The sequence below is a fragment of the Temnothorax curvispinosus genome, unplaced genomic scaffold, assembly GCF_003070985.1.
Source record: "Temnothorax curvispinosus isolate PA1 unplaced genomic scaffold, ASM307098v1 QBEX01015018.1, whole genome shotgun sequence".
Taxonomy (NCBI): domain Eukaryota; kingdom Metazoa; phylum Arthropoda; class Insecta; order Hymenoptera; family Formicidae; genus Temnothorax; species Temnothorax curvispinosus.
Genome location: NW_020224798.1, coordinates 963,039 through 982,257, shown reverse-complemented (window position 1 = coordinate 982,257; position 19,219 = coordinate 963,039). Strand labels below are relative to the sequence as shown.

At 38.4% G+C, this 19,219-nt stretch overlaps 1 protein-coding gene across 5 annotated transcripts in view; it reads right to left on the bottom strand.

Moving 5' to 3' along the window:
* LOC112465207 (four and a half LIM domains protein 2) overlaps positions 1–19,219 on the bottom strand; it is a 112,679-nt gene that overhangs the window by 32,482 nt on the left and 60,978 nt on the right. For 4 of the 5 annotated variants that reach the window (XM_025032655.1, XM_025032656.1, XM_025032657.1 and 1 more), the window contains 3 exons: positions 8,262–8,436; positions 6,997–7,230; positions 6,509–6,718 (listed from right to left, as the gene is read on the bottom strand). In XM_025032655.1, the coding sequence (XP_024888423.1) occupies positions 6,509–6,718; positions 6,997–7,230; positions 8,262–8,436 (619 nt within the window). Of the gene's footprint in view, positions 1–6,508; positions 6,719–6,996; positions 7,231–8,261; positions 8,437–12,168; positions 13,083–19,219 lie in introns of those variants that run through there. The other variant, XM_025032653.1, reaches the window with a different exon arrangement.

Here is a 19,219-nt window from a genome sequence, read left to right as displayed (position 1 = left end):
TAAAATTCATAAAGACATGCAATGGAATCGGAGAATGAAGAATCGCGAGACACGCGAGTGGGTGATGGAGCATCGGCTGCGCAATCCACCGGTCCGGACCACTTCCCCGACTGCCGCCGAAAATAAACGTGTACGTCGACAGCGTATCGGGATGCAAACCAAAATAAATCGGCGCTGCGTCTTGCGACGTCTCGCTCCGCGAATTCACTCGTCAGATTATCCGACGCGTCGAGTGTCCACTGGCACGCAATCGCGATTAATCCAAAAAGTGTTGCTCGCCAGATCCATAATGGCGAGAGAACATATACATCGCTTTAACTCATTAACCTCTATGCGATAAAAGATCATTTTCTTACGCAGCGTATGTAAATTATATGTATTCGTAATTAAATTTATGTACATTTTTATTTTAAATCTTTCTCTCTTAAATATGTATATCGAAACGTTTTTTTCTTGATTCGACCACATGCGAATAATTAAGAAGCTTTAAAATGTTTTTCGGTAGTTTTGAAATTAACTTTCGGATTAGCACGTTATTTTATCATCCCTGCTAATCACATATGACACTTTTAACACGTTGCTTTATTATTAATAAATGGACTAGCGATTTCGTGAATTGTCGCTGAACCGAATTTCTATCTTTAGCATCTTGACAATCTATTTAAAAAAATTATATTGATGTAATAAGTTTTCCACGAATCACTAATAAGATATTCAACAGAAATATGTGAGGAAAAGGCGACAGCACGTGTAAAGAATAAATAAGAAAAAGCAGGTGTCAACATAATATCAATTTGACGTTATAAATAGCGTCATGGTACCGAACGGTAAGTCGTTAAAGCATTGAGCATACAATCGGACTACACCTTGTCGAAAAGCAAATTGGACTCGCTGTGAGTGGAGGACCTTGACTCTGCCCGTAAAAGCCAAGAACGTACTCGGAGCGGGTCTTCCCCACGTGTGTGCGCGCCGTTCGCAGGTAATGGCTAATCGATGAACCGTAAAAAAAAGCAACGTCCAAACACTCTTGAGAGAAAGAGAGAGAGAGAGATCGATCGGCGTGTAATCCAGATGTAGAAGAAAACGCGTGCTCGCGACATCGTATCCTATCAGCGGCAGCGACGGCGGTTGCGGTGGCGGCGGGCGGTGCGGTGGAGGTCGAAATTAGTCGACCTCCTTGCCCGCACCCGAGAGAGCCGGTTCTCCTGGAGGGAAACGGAACAATGCCAATGCTATTTCGGTCGATGATCGAACGGCGGCGGTGGCCACGGTCGAAGAAAAGCGTGCCACCGGATCTGAAAAGCCCCGCAACTCGTTCGCCGCGAGCCGACCGAATTAGATTAAAGTGGCGGAACTGAAGTCTAGTCGCCGCTGACGGGATTATTCCCTCAGGACCGCGCGAGTCCCTCGTCTCTTCGGTTTGACATCAGGTATACACCTACATCAAATCGACCGTGATCTCGTTTCGCGACTCACAGAGCCCGTTAATATACGCTCTTCTCTTTCTCTCTCACTATCTCTATCTCGTTCTCTTTGCTCTCCGTCGTTTCTTTTATCTTAACTTTAATGTAACGTTGGTGGCGCGTGACCCAAATTGCGTCGTATTGCTGCGAACTCGTTTTTGTCGCGAAGTATTTATTATTGGACCGTACAATCTGTTACGCTATCAGATATTACAATTTTTTTGCAAAGCAATTTGAAACAGCTTTTGCGCGAAGCAAATATATTTTATTCGCAAGATTCTTTAATGGAATCATTTATAAAGCGAATTAATTATTTGCAGTAAGTACAATTTAGCTAAATTTCGCTAAACCACATGCTAAAACTTTAAGATAATCATTCTCAAATTAGTTGAAAAATTATAATTTGCCGTACTTATAAATATTTTTCAAACTGTTTATTTTTAATCAAAATCGCGGAAGTAATTATAATAGTGACAGACTCGGTCTGGCCGATCAAGATGAAACGTACCTCTGGCAACCAGGAAATGGTCAAGTGCAAAGACCTAGCTAGAATGCCTGGCGTTCGAGAGGCGCGCAACCCCTTGCCATCGCATAGCATTTCTTACCAACAAGAGTGTCACTGACATTCTAATTATTTTTGTTAAATGTCTCATTCATCAGCGGATTGCAAAATTCTATTATGACGTTGAAGCTACAGTTATTTCGGACGTCATTTATATCGTGCTATTCGAACCCTAATAGTTTATTATCTGCTTAAATGTTAATAAATATTGTATGTATAAATAAATACTTTGGTATTTAAAACAAAATTTTAGATATACTGATTAAAGTATAATTTTCTAAAAGAATTGGATTACACTACTATAACCGAGTGAATGAGCTATATTTAACACAAATGAGCGCATTCAGAGATACATTTTTAGCTGTTCGAGTTGGCATCGAGCTGAACGGACAACTAATAATGATCTTTTGCTACTAAAAGCTTTAACTAACATTAAATCATAATGAATCGCATCTAAAAGCAAAACCTCGTTTTGCACAATTGGCCAAATCGCAGAGCAGTATATTTACTGTATGCGTTGTTTCTGTTACATTTTCAGTTTATGTGCTAATAATAAATTAGCGGATTTAAGAAGTGACTGCTCGATAAATCACTTTAACACGAGTGTCCATGTAATTTCGCGTCTTGAAGCACTGTTGTGATTAATTTAAATGAAATATACAAGTAATTCAGACAATTTTTCAGACAAGTCTTTCACAATTATTTTACTTTTCAAATTATTTCTGGCATAAATTTATCGCGTATAATTTTGCCTGATCCAAATTTATTTATATCTAAATAATCAAAAATCGTTAAATATTTATCGTACATCAATAATGTCTCCAGAAACAATTTCTTTTTACAAGTACACGTAAAGATATAAATTGATACTTAATTATCTAGCTAAAATTCACGGTAAAATCTTTAAAAATGTGATATTATCGATATTAAAAATTATAATTTACAGACCCGTTCTAAATTCGTATATCATATAGCAATTTTCATGCAGCAGTTGCACGTCGTAAAAACGCTGCTCGCTTGAAATAGACAATATGCCAGAATTTTACGGTGACGCTATTACAACACGTTGCGTCATTGTTACGCCATGCTTTCATATAAAACCCGCCACTTGCTTGTTCGGAGCTCAGAACACTCGCAAAGTCTCGACAGAAAGCTCCAACGACCGTGCCAAAAAATCGCGTACCTACTCCTACAAAAATTGAGAGCTCCATTTATACGATCCGCATTTTGCGCGATTTATATCGTAAATATTTTCGCAAATTGCACCGATGTAAGTTGTCTTTATATTGCACAATCTTTTGCATTAAAGTTGCGTTATTAGAATACATTAATTTTTACTGCAAGTCCCCAATCGGTTGTCACTGTATATTCCATTATCACATCATTTTTATCGTAGACGGAACAATCTCTAATTCACACTGTCGCGACATTGCAAATATGTACAGCGTGAATTGTCTTTGTGTAAATTGTTTTGTATCCTTAGGCGCGTCGTAATTTTACGAGATGTTCGCGCGGGTGCGAGTGGGGGAGGGGGGGAATGTGTACTTTGTTTTCTGGGGTAGTGTTTGCGTACTTTATTATCAGATATACAGATATAAATCGATATAGCGAGTGGGTCATTTCACCAGGGTCCTTACCATCCCGCCATGACTTTTACGCGACGACTTTTCTTTCCGATCGTTCGCGGTTGCGGACGATCTTGGCAGCCGACCCGTAAACACTTTTCCTCGAGCGATTATCGCGCAACCGTGTCTGACTACGCGCTGGCGCACTTCACTTACCGAAATCCAAAACCACCTTTCTCGAGTGACCGCAGGCCGTGGTCGTCACGACGGATTTCGTGTCAGGGAAAGACGCGGTCACTTTTTTTTTGGTTGGTTAATCGGACGAAAAGAAAAGAGATATCGCTTTTCTGTATGGATTTAAAAAGAAAGTACGAATCTCCTACTACCGCAATAAGGATATTACGTCGATTGATTCGCGCGCTTTCGTCGTCTTTCGTTCCCTTCCTGAAACTCTCTGACTGGCTCTAATAAAAGACCCGAACGGGTCAGTCTCTGGATCCCATCGTGGGGTGGGAGCTTCGACAAGGAATCAAAATAGATTACCGGCCAACGAGGTTTCCGGTTGGTTTAAAACCAACCTGAGGCAATAATTCTTAACGAAACAGCTGACACTTTTCGTAGGTGAATTCCGCAACCTCGAAGAATCTCGCGTTACGTAATTCGACTTATGTATATGTAGGCCTACATTACATGGAATCACATGATATCGTAATTTTTTTTACTGTATCGATTAATCTGAAATAAATTCGTAGTAATTCTCGATAAGTTTGAGAATAAAGTACTGATATCAATTTTATTCCGTAAGAAATCCCGAAAAATCCGCAAGAATTTTTATTTTAATGACAGATTTTTTTAAATCTTTAGTTCTGAAGCTGTTTTCGTTGAATTTCAATATTGATGCGTCAACAATCTTTGAATTTGAAGCGATAAAAGATAAAAGACTCTTCGCGTATTTTAAAGCGAATAAAACTATAAAATGACATAATTTTTGATCGATGTAAATAAGTTTATTATGATAAATTTAGTTTTTGAAAACTTGTAACGTTTCTAAATTGCAAAATATATTATTGTCAACTTCTCTGGCGTAATATTTCGTGTAAATTGTTATGATCCGCCAACTGTCTTGACAGATCACAATGAAAAACTGAGAATCTTGGCGCATAAATCGGCGGTTCGTGTTGTCGCAATATAATTTGCATTGCGCAGTTCCGAAAGTGACGAACGGCCGACTATGATGTTCCTCCGCTATCTTACTCGATCTCTATTTTCGTTCATCTAAATAAAGCCGAAAGTGGCCCAGTTTCTACGCAACAAGCGAAACAACGGCATGCAATCGCGCGACATTTAATATTATTCTTCAGATATTTTAAGAGAGGGCTAAAGTCCCTTTTATTGCTACATTGCCAGTTTACGTAGTATTTCGCAACGTGCCAGCAAAGACGACAAACGGAATTACATGTGTGTTGTAACGTATTAGAAAGCGCAGATAATTGAAAGGCTCACGCTAAAAGATTGAATTGCAATTGTATATATTGCAAAATTCAAACACATGCCGATCAGCTAGCTTACCTCGCAAATGTATGTATGTAATATTGTAATACAAAAGAAGATGCGCGTCTCTGTGAAAAACCAGTTAAAGCTTAAAGAAAAGATGCGTTCATTGAAAACCAAATTGCCGGGACGTACGACTTGAACGTCTACCTTGACGACAGCGCTTATATTTGGGTCACTTGAGATTTCAGGTTTTCTTAATGCAAAAGCAATGCCATCGGCGTAATAAACGTCTGGCGAAATGATGTACGGTACGAGGTATAGCCTTACCGGCGTCGCGAGAATGCCTTAAATGGATAGGACGACTCCGTCGACATCCCGGGAAAGAGCGCATTCGAGTACAGATACGATCGGATTGCGCATAATCGATTCTGTGCAGCCTCTCGGTCTTAAATTGTAAACCATGAAATACAGTGATTGTGATCTTTTTCATTTTTTTTTATCTTTCATATATTTACATTTCTTATTGTTTAGCGTTTTATACAATTTCGCTTTTATCGAGCATTTTACGGGCATTCGTACGATCGCCAATGCCAGTTTCACGGACTGTTGCATTAAGATAGATACGTACCGTTGCCGGTAAGGCAGATGGCTGAGGATAAACTCGTTAACCACTGAGGTCTGACAATTACCTACCTCGACTACTGCGGCGGCTTTCCTTCGTTAACGCCCAACGATAATTCTGTTCTTAATAAATATTATCTACTATTGTTTTGTATAAACGACGGATATTTTTTAAAATAATGTTTTATCCATCCCAATGTCTCTGATTATTTTTATATCAATCATGGATTTATTTATGCAACTGTTATTGAATAATTTTGAAACATCTTGATGCTAGTATGTTACAAAATTCAATTGAACTTGATTTTTAGTTGAGATTTTTACTTGATTTTTACTTGAACATGATATTTTTACTTGTGATTTTAAAATTATCTATTTTTATTTATATGGAAACATCATGTAAACCATAAAAATCATCAAACATCAAATCAAGATATTTGCCATACAGAAATAATTGACATATCTCTTTTTCGAATTCTTAGTTTTATCATATTTTGATATGTTTGTGTAATTCATATTTTCTGTAATTCTTTTACTGACTAAAATTATAATGCAATATATATTTTTATACATATATGATACTAATTTTTTTAATTCAAAGGAAATTGCAAATAAATGTAAAGATATAAAGATCATCAAATTATAACATTTCATATTATATAGCTAGTCAAAGTACCACAATTTTTTTACGCGGTAACAATTTGCGAAACAATCAATCTGAATTCAGCAATGGTCGCCGTATTATTTCATGTAAAATGTAAACGGCTCTCTTTTTCCGTGCGTATATAAATGTGGATACTTACCTCGTCACATGCTGCACATCTCGGTTTAAGTTGTTCCGCATAATGCCTCTCACAGAAAAGCATGTCGTCGTGCACGCAATAAGCGAGATCGACCAGGAGCTCTTTGCAATCCGTACATCTGAAGCATGTCGGGTGATAGAGGAGACCCAGTTTGCTGGCTGACACAGCGAGGCTGCCGTATTTCAGGGACGATTCGCACACGCCGCACTCCTGGAAGACAAAAGCCTGCACATTAGACACTTTGCTGTTGACGCGGATTTGCGTTTGTTACTCTCAATATTGATTTCTTACGTCAAAGTTTCATTACCCTATCATTTTACGGAAAGATCTCATTTTGCGTTGTAAAATTCTTGTGAGAAATTCTTGTATTAAAAATTTTATATCATATAAAAATTAATTTCTATGTGATATAAAATTTAGAATTGGTTTTATAAATTAATTTTCAGAATTTTTTTTAATTGGTGCTGAAAACTGAAAACTCTACTCACGAGATCTCTCTCGGGAACTTCCTGCACACTACCGATGTCCAGGGCGATCTCATTCCTGGCGGCCATGAAATCGTCCGCGCTGCTGGCATGTTTGGGATCCAAGTGGCGACAGTAAGCCCTTGCTAAATCCTGTTTAGGCAACTGGATCGCTAATTGACGATCTCTGTGCCGTTCGCCGGGCGTGCCGAGTCTTGGTACAGCGATCTCCGGTAGCATTGAGAAATATTCTTCCACCTGCGAAAAATAATTTGTCAGTTTCCATTACATAAGCTGCAATCGTATCTTTACTTGTGAATGCTAATAAAATTTAGGTTTGCAAATATATACAAACAAGTAATGTGATTTTTCTTTAAAATAACTACAGAATATAAGCTTCCAAAGAACATCGCTTATTTCAGCTTCTGTATAAAAATCATGATTTTTTTTTCGTAATATTGTTTTCAGCAAGATGTGCAAACGATCTACGCGATGCGATTTTAATATTACGAGCATCAAGATGAAAACATCGTAAATGCATCACAGTGCCAATCGGCCGCAAGTGGCCCGGGCTCGTAAAAAAATAAGGAGCGTCCGTAATAAAGCACACCGGCGGTGATAAAGACCAGTTCTGAGCCGTAAAGCTTCGCGCCGGGATTTTTCGAAAAATATTGAAGGTTGGCGGCAGGCCAAGATTCTCGTCGGCCGTCAAACGTCTCGCACGTCTATTTCGCTATGCACGCTTCGCTCCTTCTTTTCCTCCGCCCACAACCACCCGTTATTATCCCATTCGCTTCGCGATATAAACCGCAAACGGCCGTTTAGGGAAACCACCTTTGTCAGCTGTGCGAGCACTGCGAGTTCTGTCTGTATATGTGAACGGTGATAGACGCGTTTCGTGACATCCAAAGATTAGAATTGCGATAGATAAAATTGTGTCAAATTAGAAAATAAAAAATAATGCTTTTATTAAAAAATAAGATAAATGTTTTGTGCTGAGAACGTTGAACGGAATTGCAATCGAAGAATCTTCAAAGAATATTGTAAAAATTATTTATAATTTAATGGCAAAAAAGGGAGAGAGAGAAGAGAGGCGCGATTTATAATATTTTCTACAATATTTAATACACAGACACAGATAATGAAATATTCTTTACTTTCTATACATAACAATCTGTTGATATTTCTTCATCTACTACATAACTCGTACATAATTTTTATAAATTATACTTTTAATATTCGTTTTTACAAAATATACAAAAATATAAAGAACAACGAAAAAAACTGACCTTGTGCGATGGAAGTCCAGGAGGTGCCCAAGCGAGGCCTCTTTCTCTCGGATCCACGCCGATGGGCCCGTTCGACTCGTCGCCTTTAAGTCCCAATCGGGATCTGACGGACACCCATTCTTCGTGGCAGACATCGTGGGCTTCGCGGGGACACTTGCAGCTAGTGCAGTTCTTTCTGAAAGAAAAACATATTTTTATTAAGTATCAGTTCCTCAGCATGCGCAACGAAATCTTTTCCATTATCCGGACACTTTATGGCGGGCCGATTTTAATTACAGAATGATAAAGATTATTATATGTAAGATCTCGCGACTCAATTAAAGTCTTTCGATTAAATCTCTTTCGTCCAAGAAAAGAGGTCCTCTGATAAATATTTGCTGCGTGTCTGTTGTTCATTAACTCTAGACCCTGGGGGCGCTGTGATGAGGTATCCAATAAACTTTTATTACCTTTACATGTCATGCTCGTGCGTCGATAATCACATAATTAGGCCGAATGCCAACCATTTTTGGGGAAATTTGGGTTATATTTTCTCTTTAATCCTACAATAACGCTGTTATTTGCCATTGCTGCGTTAAACGTTCGCCTATAGCTTTGCGATAATTATTTACTAATTACTGTTTTACCACATCGTAAAGCTAAACATCACTGTTGGCGTTAGTTAATTAAATCAAACATTGATTAAGTGGGATGTTAATCAAGTAAGACGCGTTGCATATAAAAAGGTGAGGCCAATATAAATGTCGCTATCGTTGCATATAAAAAATTACGAAAATACAAAAAGATAGACTCCAAGACCGAAAATAGATTTAAATAAACGTTAAAGAAAGAATTATTACCGTATTGCAAAATATAAATACATGAAGAACGCGTCGCAGAGCTATTTGCATCATTCTACATTTGTATCTCATTCGCAGCATCGGCGAATAGTCTTGCGACAGACGCGACCGATTAGCATAAGTAATATATACATAATATTTGTAGCGAGGTGTGCGAAAGATATCAATACCCATATGTTCGTGACGCGTGGGTGCGACAGGAAACTTTTACTGGCGAAAAGAGCGCGCGCGAGAGGCCGCGGATCGATACCAGCACTACCGTATCGAACGGCGATCGTATAATCAAGGGGATGCATTTGCGCCGGACGTTTATCGCGGCTTTACCGCACCCTTCCGGACGTGTCGGTCCCAAGGTCGTCGAGACCCTTACCGCTAATGCCAGGGAGACCTTCTCTCGCAGCTATATCCTATGCCCCTTGTACACGATAACAGCTGGATAAGGACTCGATTATCGCGTTGGTAGGAATTTATTCTTTTCCTTTTTTTATCCATGCTTCTTGTCTTTATTTTAAGACCCATTTGCACAAGAAAAACGAACATCCGTTGCAAATTAATATTTATTATTTGATAGCAATTTATTTTTTGCTTTACTTATTTAAAATATAAATTCTTACTTATTGTTAGTTTTTATCGCAATTATATCCATCTTAACAGGATTATTAATTTCACTTTGAATGCATGACATTTTTTTCTCTGTATGTACATTTTTTCCCCTATGTATACATACATTGTTACTTAAATTGTAAATAAAATTTATATATAAGTTATTAATAAGCAATAAAATTTCATTTGTGTTTGATTTCTTTTTAATTTAATATTTTATGTATAACAAATTATATGATTTTTATATTATATATAATTTCCAATTATGCATTATAGGATAGTACAAAATTCTGCAAGGTTTTTTTAGTTACATTTAATATTTTAATGCATATTTTCAATAAATGTTCACTTTATAAAAAATATTCTTATTATATAGTAATAGAATAATAAATTATTTTTCAAACCTATTTTGTGGCTTCCTGTTTTATAATATCTAAAGTTTTAGAATCGATGAAGGATAAAGTTTGTTATACAAAAATGCAAGATGTCAAGGACGATACTTCTTGTCGTGCGAAGCGTCTCCGGGGGCGTATCATCGGCGATTTCCGTAATGTCACGTTGATAATGTCAGTCGTACAATTATCTTATTTGCCAGCGAGCCATAATTCGCGGTTTTACGAGGAATCTTGCGCTATAAAAAAAAAATCCTCGTAGATCTTGGAAAGCGTTCGTCCGTCCCTTTCTCCGATGCTCTCGTTACAGCCAGACTTAATCTTATGCCTTGTCGAATGCGATATTTTACGCGAGGTTGGGTGCAAATTAACGTTGACGCCTCGTTAATTCGGCGGACGTGTTACGTTATACTTGCACGTGGATCGTAATTCACTCGAACGTAACTCACATCGACGATCGCCGCGCGCGTATACATTGCACTTACCGCCGTCATACGGATTGCAAACATAACATTCGAAATTCCTTTTTTATTTTTAACTCTTACCTAATTATGACGAAAAAGACTGACACGCTCAATGAGTCATGGATATGAGCAAAAAGATACATATTAAATGTATCTTTTACGCGAAACGTGCTACTAAATTTACATATATAAAATGTATCTTTTGCACGAAACATATTGCTGAATTTATGACACCTATTTTTTATCGGTTTCTATTTTTAAAGATCATAAATTTGACAACAAATTTTGGCAGACATTAATTATACCTTAACTTTTTTTTTCGCAAGAATTCACGCGAAATTACTTCTTGCACGCACCATTTTTAGAAATTCATTATTTGCTTTGATAATATGCTTGATAATATATCTTCATCCATGTGTCCGGTTTACTTTATGATTCGATAATCGAGACTTAAGAACATCAAAGAGGAATTTTATTTTATTTCGGTGTCATATCAGATATCGATATGGCAAATTAATTTTACAAGTGGGAGGCGTGACGCGCGGAATAGCACGGTAAATTCCAAGAGAGAGAGATCCTTCTTTTTTTACAGAGGCGTAAGACATGTCGAGAACGCGCAAAGAAGAAAAAGTGCAAAAGTCGAGTGGAGAAACGCGACGTGCCATGTCGTCGACTTATAACACGACTAAGCAAAAAGAAAAACGGACAGACGAAAAACATCTCTCGCGTTATAAGGATTGGGTTGTAATTAATACTGTTAGATATATTAGAGGAAAAAAATTATTTCTGTAATCCTGTTAGTCAAAAAATCATAGGATGATAGATCCTTTGCATCTTATGTAATAAGAAAACATAACGATAAGAAGAAGCAAGAGAGGCTGCGTGCTTAATAATATCTGGTTCGCAAGCAAACGTGGCAGCGTGAAAAATCAACTTCATTAACCTACAAACGTAGTCCAACATAAATCATTCGGTCGGGTTTGGCTTGGCGCTGCTTGCCCGTCGTTTTCCATCGTAAAGCACTGGGGAAACTGTTAGAAGCTTTCACCTAATAGATACTAACGGCAGCTAATTGCGTTCGCGCTATGTTCACTGGACGTTAGCGATCTCCTAAAACCCGATTGATAGATGGACCGCGTAATCTTTCGTGGACAAATCCGGTCAACAATTCCGAGTCAGTGGAATCAAAAGCTTGACTTGATTGAAATTCTCTTCCAAAAAAGCACTTTTATTCTTTCTCTATAAATTATTGGGAAAGAAAATCTTTATTCACAGAATTTATTAAAAGAATTTTCAAGCTATAGTTATATACAAATGTTACGTTTGAGTTTATAATTTCGTATTAACGAATTGATTTTTTTTTATTCTGATTGTATGATTTTACGTTAAATAATTTGATGATAGAAAAATTGAAGTGTTCCGAACTTTACAATGCGTAATATTTTTCTGATAATTGTTTTAAATCTAAAATCCAATATACGTTGAACAAGATATTAAAGGTCTTTCGATTATATGTTAATAAAACATGATCTAAATTCACAAGTGTGCATATTCATTTTTATTCATACGAGCCACATTTATCAAGTCATCAACTGCCACATGCAATTACCTAACGATCAGCTCAAACAGCTCGAACTGGTCGAACACCTTGCAGTAGAGATGCAGCACTCGGACGCAGGCCCACTTCATGCCGGGCCACGGCGCCAGACTGAGATCCAGGCCGTCCTCGAGAGGACATTTGCCGATCGCCATACTCCGTCGGAGCTCCGCGCCGGTGATGGTCGGGTATCGGTTCTTCCGGTCCAGCATCGGGTTCCGTCTGCGCGCCTGTAGCGGTTCCGTGGAATTGGGGATAAGGCCCCGTTTGATCTCCGCGCCGGACAGAGTTGGGTAACGGTCCCGCCGTTCCAACGACGAGGTCTTCCTGTAGAAGTCCTTCTCCGGAACGGATGGACACCTGGTGCGCATCGCGGTGGACTCGAGAACAGGCGGGCTCATGGGTCGCTTCTTCGGCTCCGGTATACGGACCCGAACGCCTTGCGGCTCGGCGCCGGGCGTCGGGACGCACGACACCCGCACCTCCATCTTCGGGCCTTCCTGGCTCCCGGGCCCCTTCGGGCTCATCCTCGTCGGGCCCGAGGTCGGCCCCGAAAGTAAGGTCGGCGTCGTGTGACGCCTCTGTAGTCGCTCGTTCAGGGTGCCGAATCGGTAATCGGCGTCATGGTTCCTTCTTCGTCGCTCTCATTTTCTTCGTTGTCGTTTTCGAAGATCTTAACTTTTTTCGAAACTGTGTTCATCTCGGTTAATCAATTTACATTAGCCCCGAAATAAGCGAGATAGTTTATAACAGTACAAAGGGTGTTGTTTAAAGATACTTTTCAAAGGTAATATATGGTTATTCTTATTCAATGTTTTAATTAAGAGTTTATAGTCACCGAAATGGTTGTCTATTATTGAAATTATAGCGATATTCACTTGAAGAAAACTTATAGCTTGAGGATAGAAGAATTTCTCCATTAATCCTGAACTTGGCAATATGTCCTATAAGAAATAAACTCATATTCTACAAAATTTATTATTTTTAAGGGTTTATTATTGTAACATATTTGGAAGTTTGTTGTAATAATGCCTCTCGGAAGCTATATTGTATATAATTTTCCAAACTCTTGTAAAAAAGATAATATAAAATGTAAAATATAAAATGCACGTTTTTTTGTGTTTTAAATAATAAATATAAAATATTGAGAAATTTAATTAGTCTGTATATTAGTGGATAAAGAAAATAGACATATATCTTCTAAAAATATTTTTTGATTAAAAACTAAATATTGAAAATTACAGACAAATTGAGGATTACAAGAATAAATATTACACATGCAAACATTGCAAATTATTTATGAAAGTAGAATGAAAAATGCAAATGAGAGAGTGTGGCCGCATTATCTGGATACAGAATACATCGTTAACTGGGAATACTCAGGTCGTGAGCATACCGTGATCACATCAATTCCGCGCGAGATAATCTGGTTTATCTCTTGGCGTTAAACGAGACGCATGTGGACATCCATAACGCAAACACAGTGTCGGCGTCATACATCGTGAGCGTAGTTTATAATTTAGGCAAATCGATATTCACGGTTTATTTTACGATCGGCGGCGAGTGGGTGCCGCGGCTGTCTTCGCGAAAATAATTGCAGCGCGCCGCTATGCGCACGTGTCGTGTGCCGGGGATGCACGGCGAACGAACGTAACGCGGGCGCTAGCTCGCACGCGCGGCCACGCACATACATATCGTTGAATTTATTTTCATTGCGGAAATCGCCGCGATTCACAGTCGCGTCCGGTTATTTATAGTGAGGAAAGATCGTCGGCCCCTCGTCCCGCCCAAACGCGCAGCGAAAAAGGATCCGGAGGAGCAGAGATCGAATCGCCCTCGACATCAAAGACGTACATCGTCAGTCATGAGACTGACTGCCGGCTACCGGCCCAGTTAATAACTAGCCATTTATTTGACGTTTCGAGGGTAGCCTTGTTTGATCGGTTTCATCCTTTCGCCCTTTCTCTTTCCTCTCTCTTTTTCTGTCTTTTTATCTCACTGACACATGCATTTCTGATAAAATCGACCTGGTTGAGTACGTTGAATTACATCATGAGTAATGACTGGATAGTACGAAATTTTGACAAATAAATCTGATTATTTTATTTTATGTTTTTTTTTTCAGTTTTGAATCTGATGTTTTTAAATAATTTGTGATTAATTTTGTTGTTATTTAATGCTCTATATGGCTTTTCAAATATTAATTAACTTTTTTATCCAATCACTGATAAATATTTGTTAAAGCAATTACATAATAGGAATTGATTTGTCCAACATTATCTATTTTTAAATTTACTTCTTTTTTTCAAGCTATCTTTAAAAGTATTTTATTACTCGTCAAGCAAGTGTACGTTGCTATCCAGCTTTGCATCAAACACTAATGTCAGATGACTTCGAGTAATTTTGAAAAACGCGAGCGTCAGTTCATGAAGCTAATCTTTCGATCGATACGCACGATCGACTTGCCAAGATGGGTTTTAAGGAACGCGTTCACGATCATACGTGGTTTCTCATGTATGCGTTAAGCGAATAACATCGAAGTGCCGTATGCTGTCCGGCCAGTAGATTATCTCGATAAATCTGACAGTGAAGATAGCGGGACGCGATCGACTTCTCGTATCGTCTGACTTTGGTTCGTCCGAAAGAAAACGGCAAAATTTTTAGACTCTAATAACGAAATTTCTTCGAACGTAAGAATATATTGATGTATCTTTATGATTTTATATTAAATTAAAATCAATGTAATAAATTATCATAATTCTTCAGTCACTAGAAATGATATATAATATTCTACTTCAGTTGCATTTCCTTAAATGATATCTTCGAAATTTTTATAAAATATTAATTCTAATATTTATAAATATTTAATATAAAATGTTTGAATAGATTCAAATTAACATTATATCTTAAAATAAAAATATGTAAATATTCAATATTCGCTTGTTTCTGGAAATTAATTTTGAAGTGAAAAAAAGTTAATCTCTACTTTCTAAAAGTTTACAAAAAAGAATTTGCACGATTAGATGATATATATGTTAACAACGACATGTGGCATTTCGATTATTCGAATCGCAGAAAGGCAATGAAAAGAATGCGGGCTCCTCGATGTTGACATTTTCCACGTGATTCGTGGAAATGCATTAACTCCGAATTGCTATTTTTGCACAATTCTGTTGTACGCGCTGAATAAAACATGCCGGCCGGCTCCGGCGATGAAAACTGTATAAAGGGGATTGACGTAAGTCAAGAGAAGGCGGTAACTCTACGAGGCACGCATCGACTGAATTAATGGATTACTATAATCAAGAGCAATGACGTTTATTTAATAGGGCACGTACGCTTTTCCACCGCGGAAACGGCTTTATCTGGAAAATAGCTATTTCTCCCGCAAGGTGAATCATCGCGGTAGAGAGGGTGCCCGTTAGTCAGTCACAGATTCGCTCTGCCAAGAGGGGAATCTAAAACTAGGACTCCCGGCGCATCTTGACACATATGTGTGGAACAATAATCGTCATTATGATCATCTGCGAAATGCAGCACGTATCGCAAAAGTCACGCGAAAACATCTCGAAAAAGGATTGCATCTTCCATTTCTCGTAAATAAAAATTAAGCTTATGTACAAAATATACTTAACCACGCGTAGAGAAATAAATTAACGTAGAGTTATAATAAAAAGAGAACTTTAAGACGGATAAAGAAGAAAGAGAAATTCTCACGCGCTATGATAATTCCATTGTAATCCACGAAGATATTTTTTAAGTATTTCTCATAGGTCGCGCAAGTTCATAGATCGCGCGATGTGGGTATAGCAGTATGTAAATCGCTCGGTTAAACTACTGACAGGTGTCACGCGGAAGAAGGCGCCCGGAAGCTTTTCGACTTAGCACAACATCGCTCCGACAAGTCAACCGAGAATCGGAGGCTGCGCGGCTAATAGCTATTAATTAGATAAATGCACGCTATATATAAGCGCCAGTAATAGTCCTCGTCGGAAATAGACGCAATAACGCACGATAAAACGCAGCTTCTCGCGTCTCGCACGAAATATCTCGGGTGTTCCTCGTAAGATGAAACGGGGAAAGTCGCGCTGTCTGACTAAGCGCGTCTTTCCTCACCACTACTCCTTACTACAAATATACTACAAATATACTACAAATAGAATAAACTGACCGAGTAATCAAGATAATCGTGACGATGAGATAAATGTGACGCTAAACATGACGCTGTTTTATCTTCTGACAATTATTTATAATGTTATAGTGACAATGGCCTCTCAGGATGTATGAGAATTAAATAGAAGAAAATGCATTCTGTATCCAATAACGAGTTGAGAACAAAAATTTTTTCGTTTAGTACGATTTCTTCAAACCTTTCCTATTTATCGAAATAAATCCCAAGTGATTAAAAAATATTAAATTCTTCAAATCAATAAGCGTATTGAAGCAGAGTCGTCGCGAGTCATACTTATGATTCGAGCTCGTGAAAACGAATACGTGCACTAATATTAATTCGCTCAGACGTCTTTCAAGATGTAATTATACCGCGGAATATAAATACAATGCAGTCTCTGCTATTAAGTTTTCCAACTAGCTGCCACTATATACATCTCTATAGATCGCGACGCGAACGGAAAACCAAATGTCACTGTCATTTTTTTCGGAATCATCGATCGTGATCAATAAAATCTTCTTCCGACATCGAATCTGGGTAGACTGATGTTTAGGCTGGACACGAAGAGACACAAACGAAACTATGCCACACGCGTCACGTAAGAGTGCATCCGCAAGAGGAGCGTGCTTCAAACTGGCGCCATGCGGTTCGACGACGACGACGACGTCGGTAGGTGTGTACCTATAGTTAATACCGGGTGACCGCGAGAAACAGCCGTCACGATGGCGCAAGCGCGACTACGATCGCGTTCGTCGCTCGTAGTTGAAAGCTCGGCCAAAGCTCCCACCTTAGGTTCGTGCGAGCTACAAGGTAGCTTGCAAGCCTCGATCTCGGGCGTTCCCGATAGGCTCCGGAACATTTGGCGCAAATGAGACTTGTCTGCCTGATGCGACGACGCGTCAAGCAGAAGGGAATCTCATGAGATGACGATGCAACTGTTGCATTATGCGTCCTTCCCTTCCGGAAACGTCCGGCTCTTCTCTGATCTGCCTCGGATAACTCAGTGAATTCAGTACGTGAATGCTCAATGCATAATGCACTGAATAAATTGAAAGCATTTGAAAAAAAGTTATTTCGGTCTGTTTTCTTTCTGATTGTTGAGAAGTAATTGTGTCTATTCTGAAGAAGATATTGGTTTGTAAATTATTAGGATTATTCTTTTGGTGAAACGAAGTCTCGCTGTCGTAAGATCCATAGAATCGTGCAAATGGCTTATCATTTTAATCGCGACTCTCTCTTTTCTTTCTTCTAGATGATTTTACCAATCGCATGATCTATTCAGTTACAAATGTTATACATAATCAATTGGTTATTAAGAGATTGTAAATTCATCGTTTACTATTCGAAAAATTCTGCATCTGCAGATAAAGAAAGATGATTTGTATTCTTGATTCTAACAAGGATCACGTTGCAAGACCGGCGTTTAGCGCCGATCCAACCAGTGTTGAGGCATGTAAGTTGCCATGTAAAATGACACTGGCATTTCGCTTCGCTCGTTAAAAGAAGACGCGCGTTCGATTTGTGCGCTCGCCAGACCCAACGTGAATATCCAGTACGTCCAATGACACGAAATTTCATATTGTGAATACATATCGCGAACAGAAAAATCACTTCTTCACTATTTAGATTTTCGTCATCTGCTTAATAAGTATTGCTAGTGTTGGACGTATATCTAAGGACGTATATCTCACTTACATGCGAAATATATCATTTCTGCGTTGCTTCGCGTGTGCGAAGTACGTTGCAACTGGTATTTAACTTCAAATCGTGCTTATCGTTATTCCTGAAGGAAGGATGATATTTCGCGATTGGGATGATACTTCGCACTTCCAGAAAAATCAAGCGACTCCTTTACGGTAAAAAGCAGTAAGATGACTGCGAAAACTATGGTATCATCAGCCCCATGCTGATGTTCGCCGTTATTTGCGCGATTCCGAGCCAGTGGCCGATCGCTTTAACGCTCCCCAGTAACTTTAATTACCGTCGTTTTGCTAACTCGCCGCAGATCGTTTTACACGCCGGAGAAAGATCGCGATGTCCGATGCGTCTCTCGCCGCCGCCGCCGCCGCCATCACTTTAATATCGTAAAGGATTTTATTATCTTTAAACAGCGCGTAAAAGTCCTTGCGTACTCTCGACGAAGAAACGTGCATCGTCATGTTCTGCCAAGGGTAAATTGGTTAAGAAATTACTACAAAGGAAAATTTGTATATAGTTTCTTATCTGGTGGACATGTTTCACGAAAGAAAAGATTATAAGAGGGGGAGGATAAGAATAAGATTAAATAAAATTAAATTTCTATAAACTCACTTTCTCCCTTTAAATATATGTATATGTTTTCACTTGTAACAACAAATATATGTATATAGAAATTGTAAATCAATGTCTATTGAATAGAAATTATGTAAAAATATAAAATCTATATATGCTAATTGTGAGGATTGTGAGTCACCAATGTTTCTTCAAGAAAGAAAAAGAAATAAAGCACGAATATGCAAATTTCATATAAATATCTTCATATTTAAAGTCAGTATGACAGTGAATTATATAATGAGAATGACCTCAAATATATCATTTCAAATTGGTCTACAAAATATAAATTCTTAAATAACACACTTTACTTATATGTATGTCCGTGCCCCTCCCTTCTTCATTTGGTTCGCTTCTTTTTTTAGAGCAATTCTCGTGACTTAATATAATAGCTTTCTTTCTTCTTCTTTCGCAATCCTCGTCTCAGCAGGGGTTTCCTCGGTCTTATTGACCAGCTTGTCTCTGCGTTTCGCTGCGATAAAATTTACTGGGCAACCGTGATACTGCGGATTGCTTGAAACGCAGGATGTAACGCGAAGAAATGCGTGAAAGTTAGTCGTTATACTAATGAAGACTACGAGG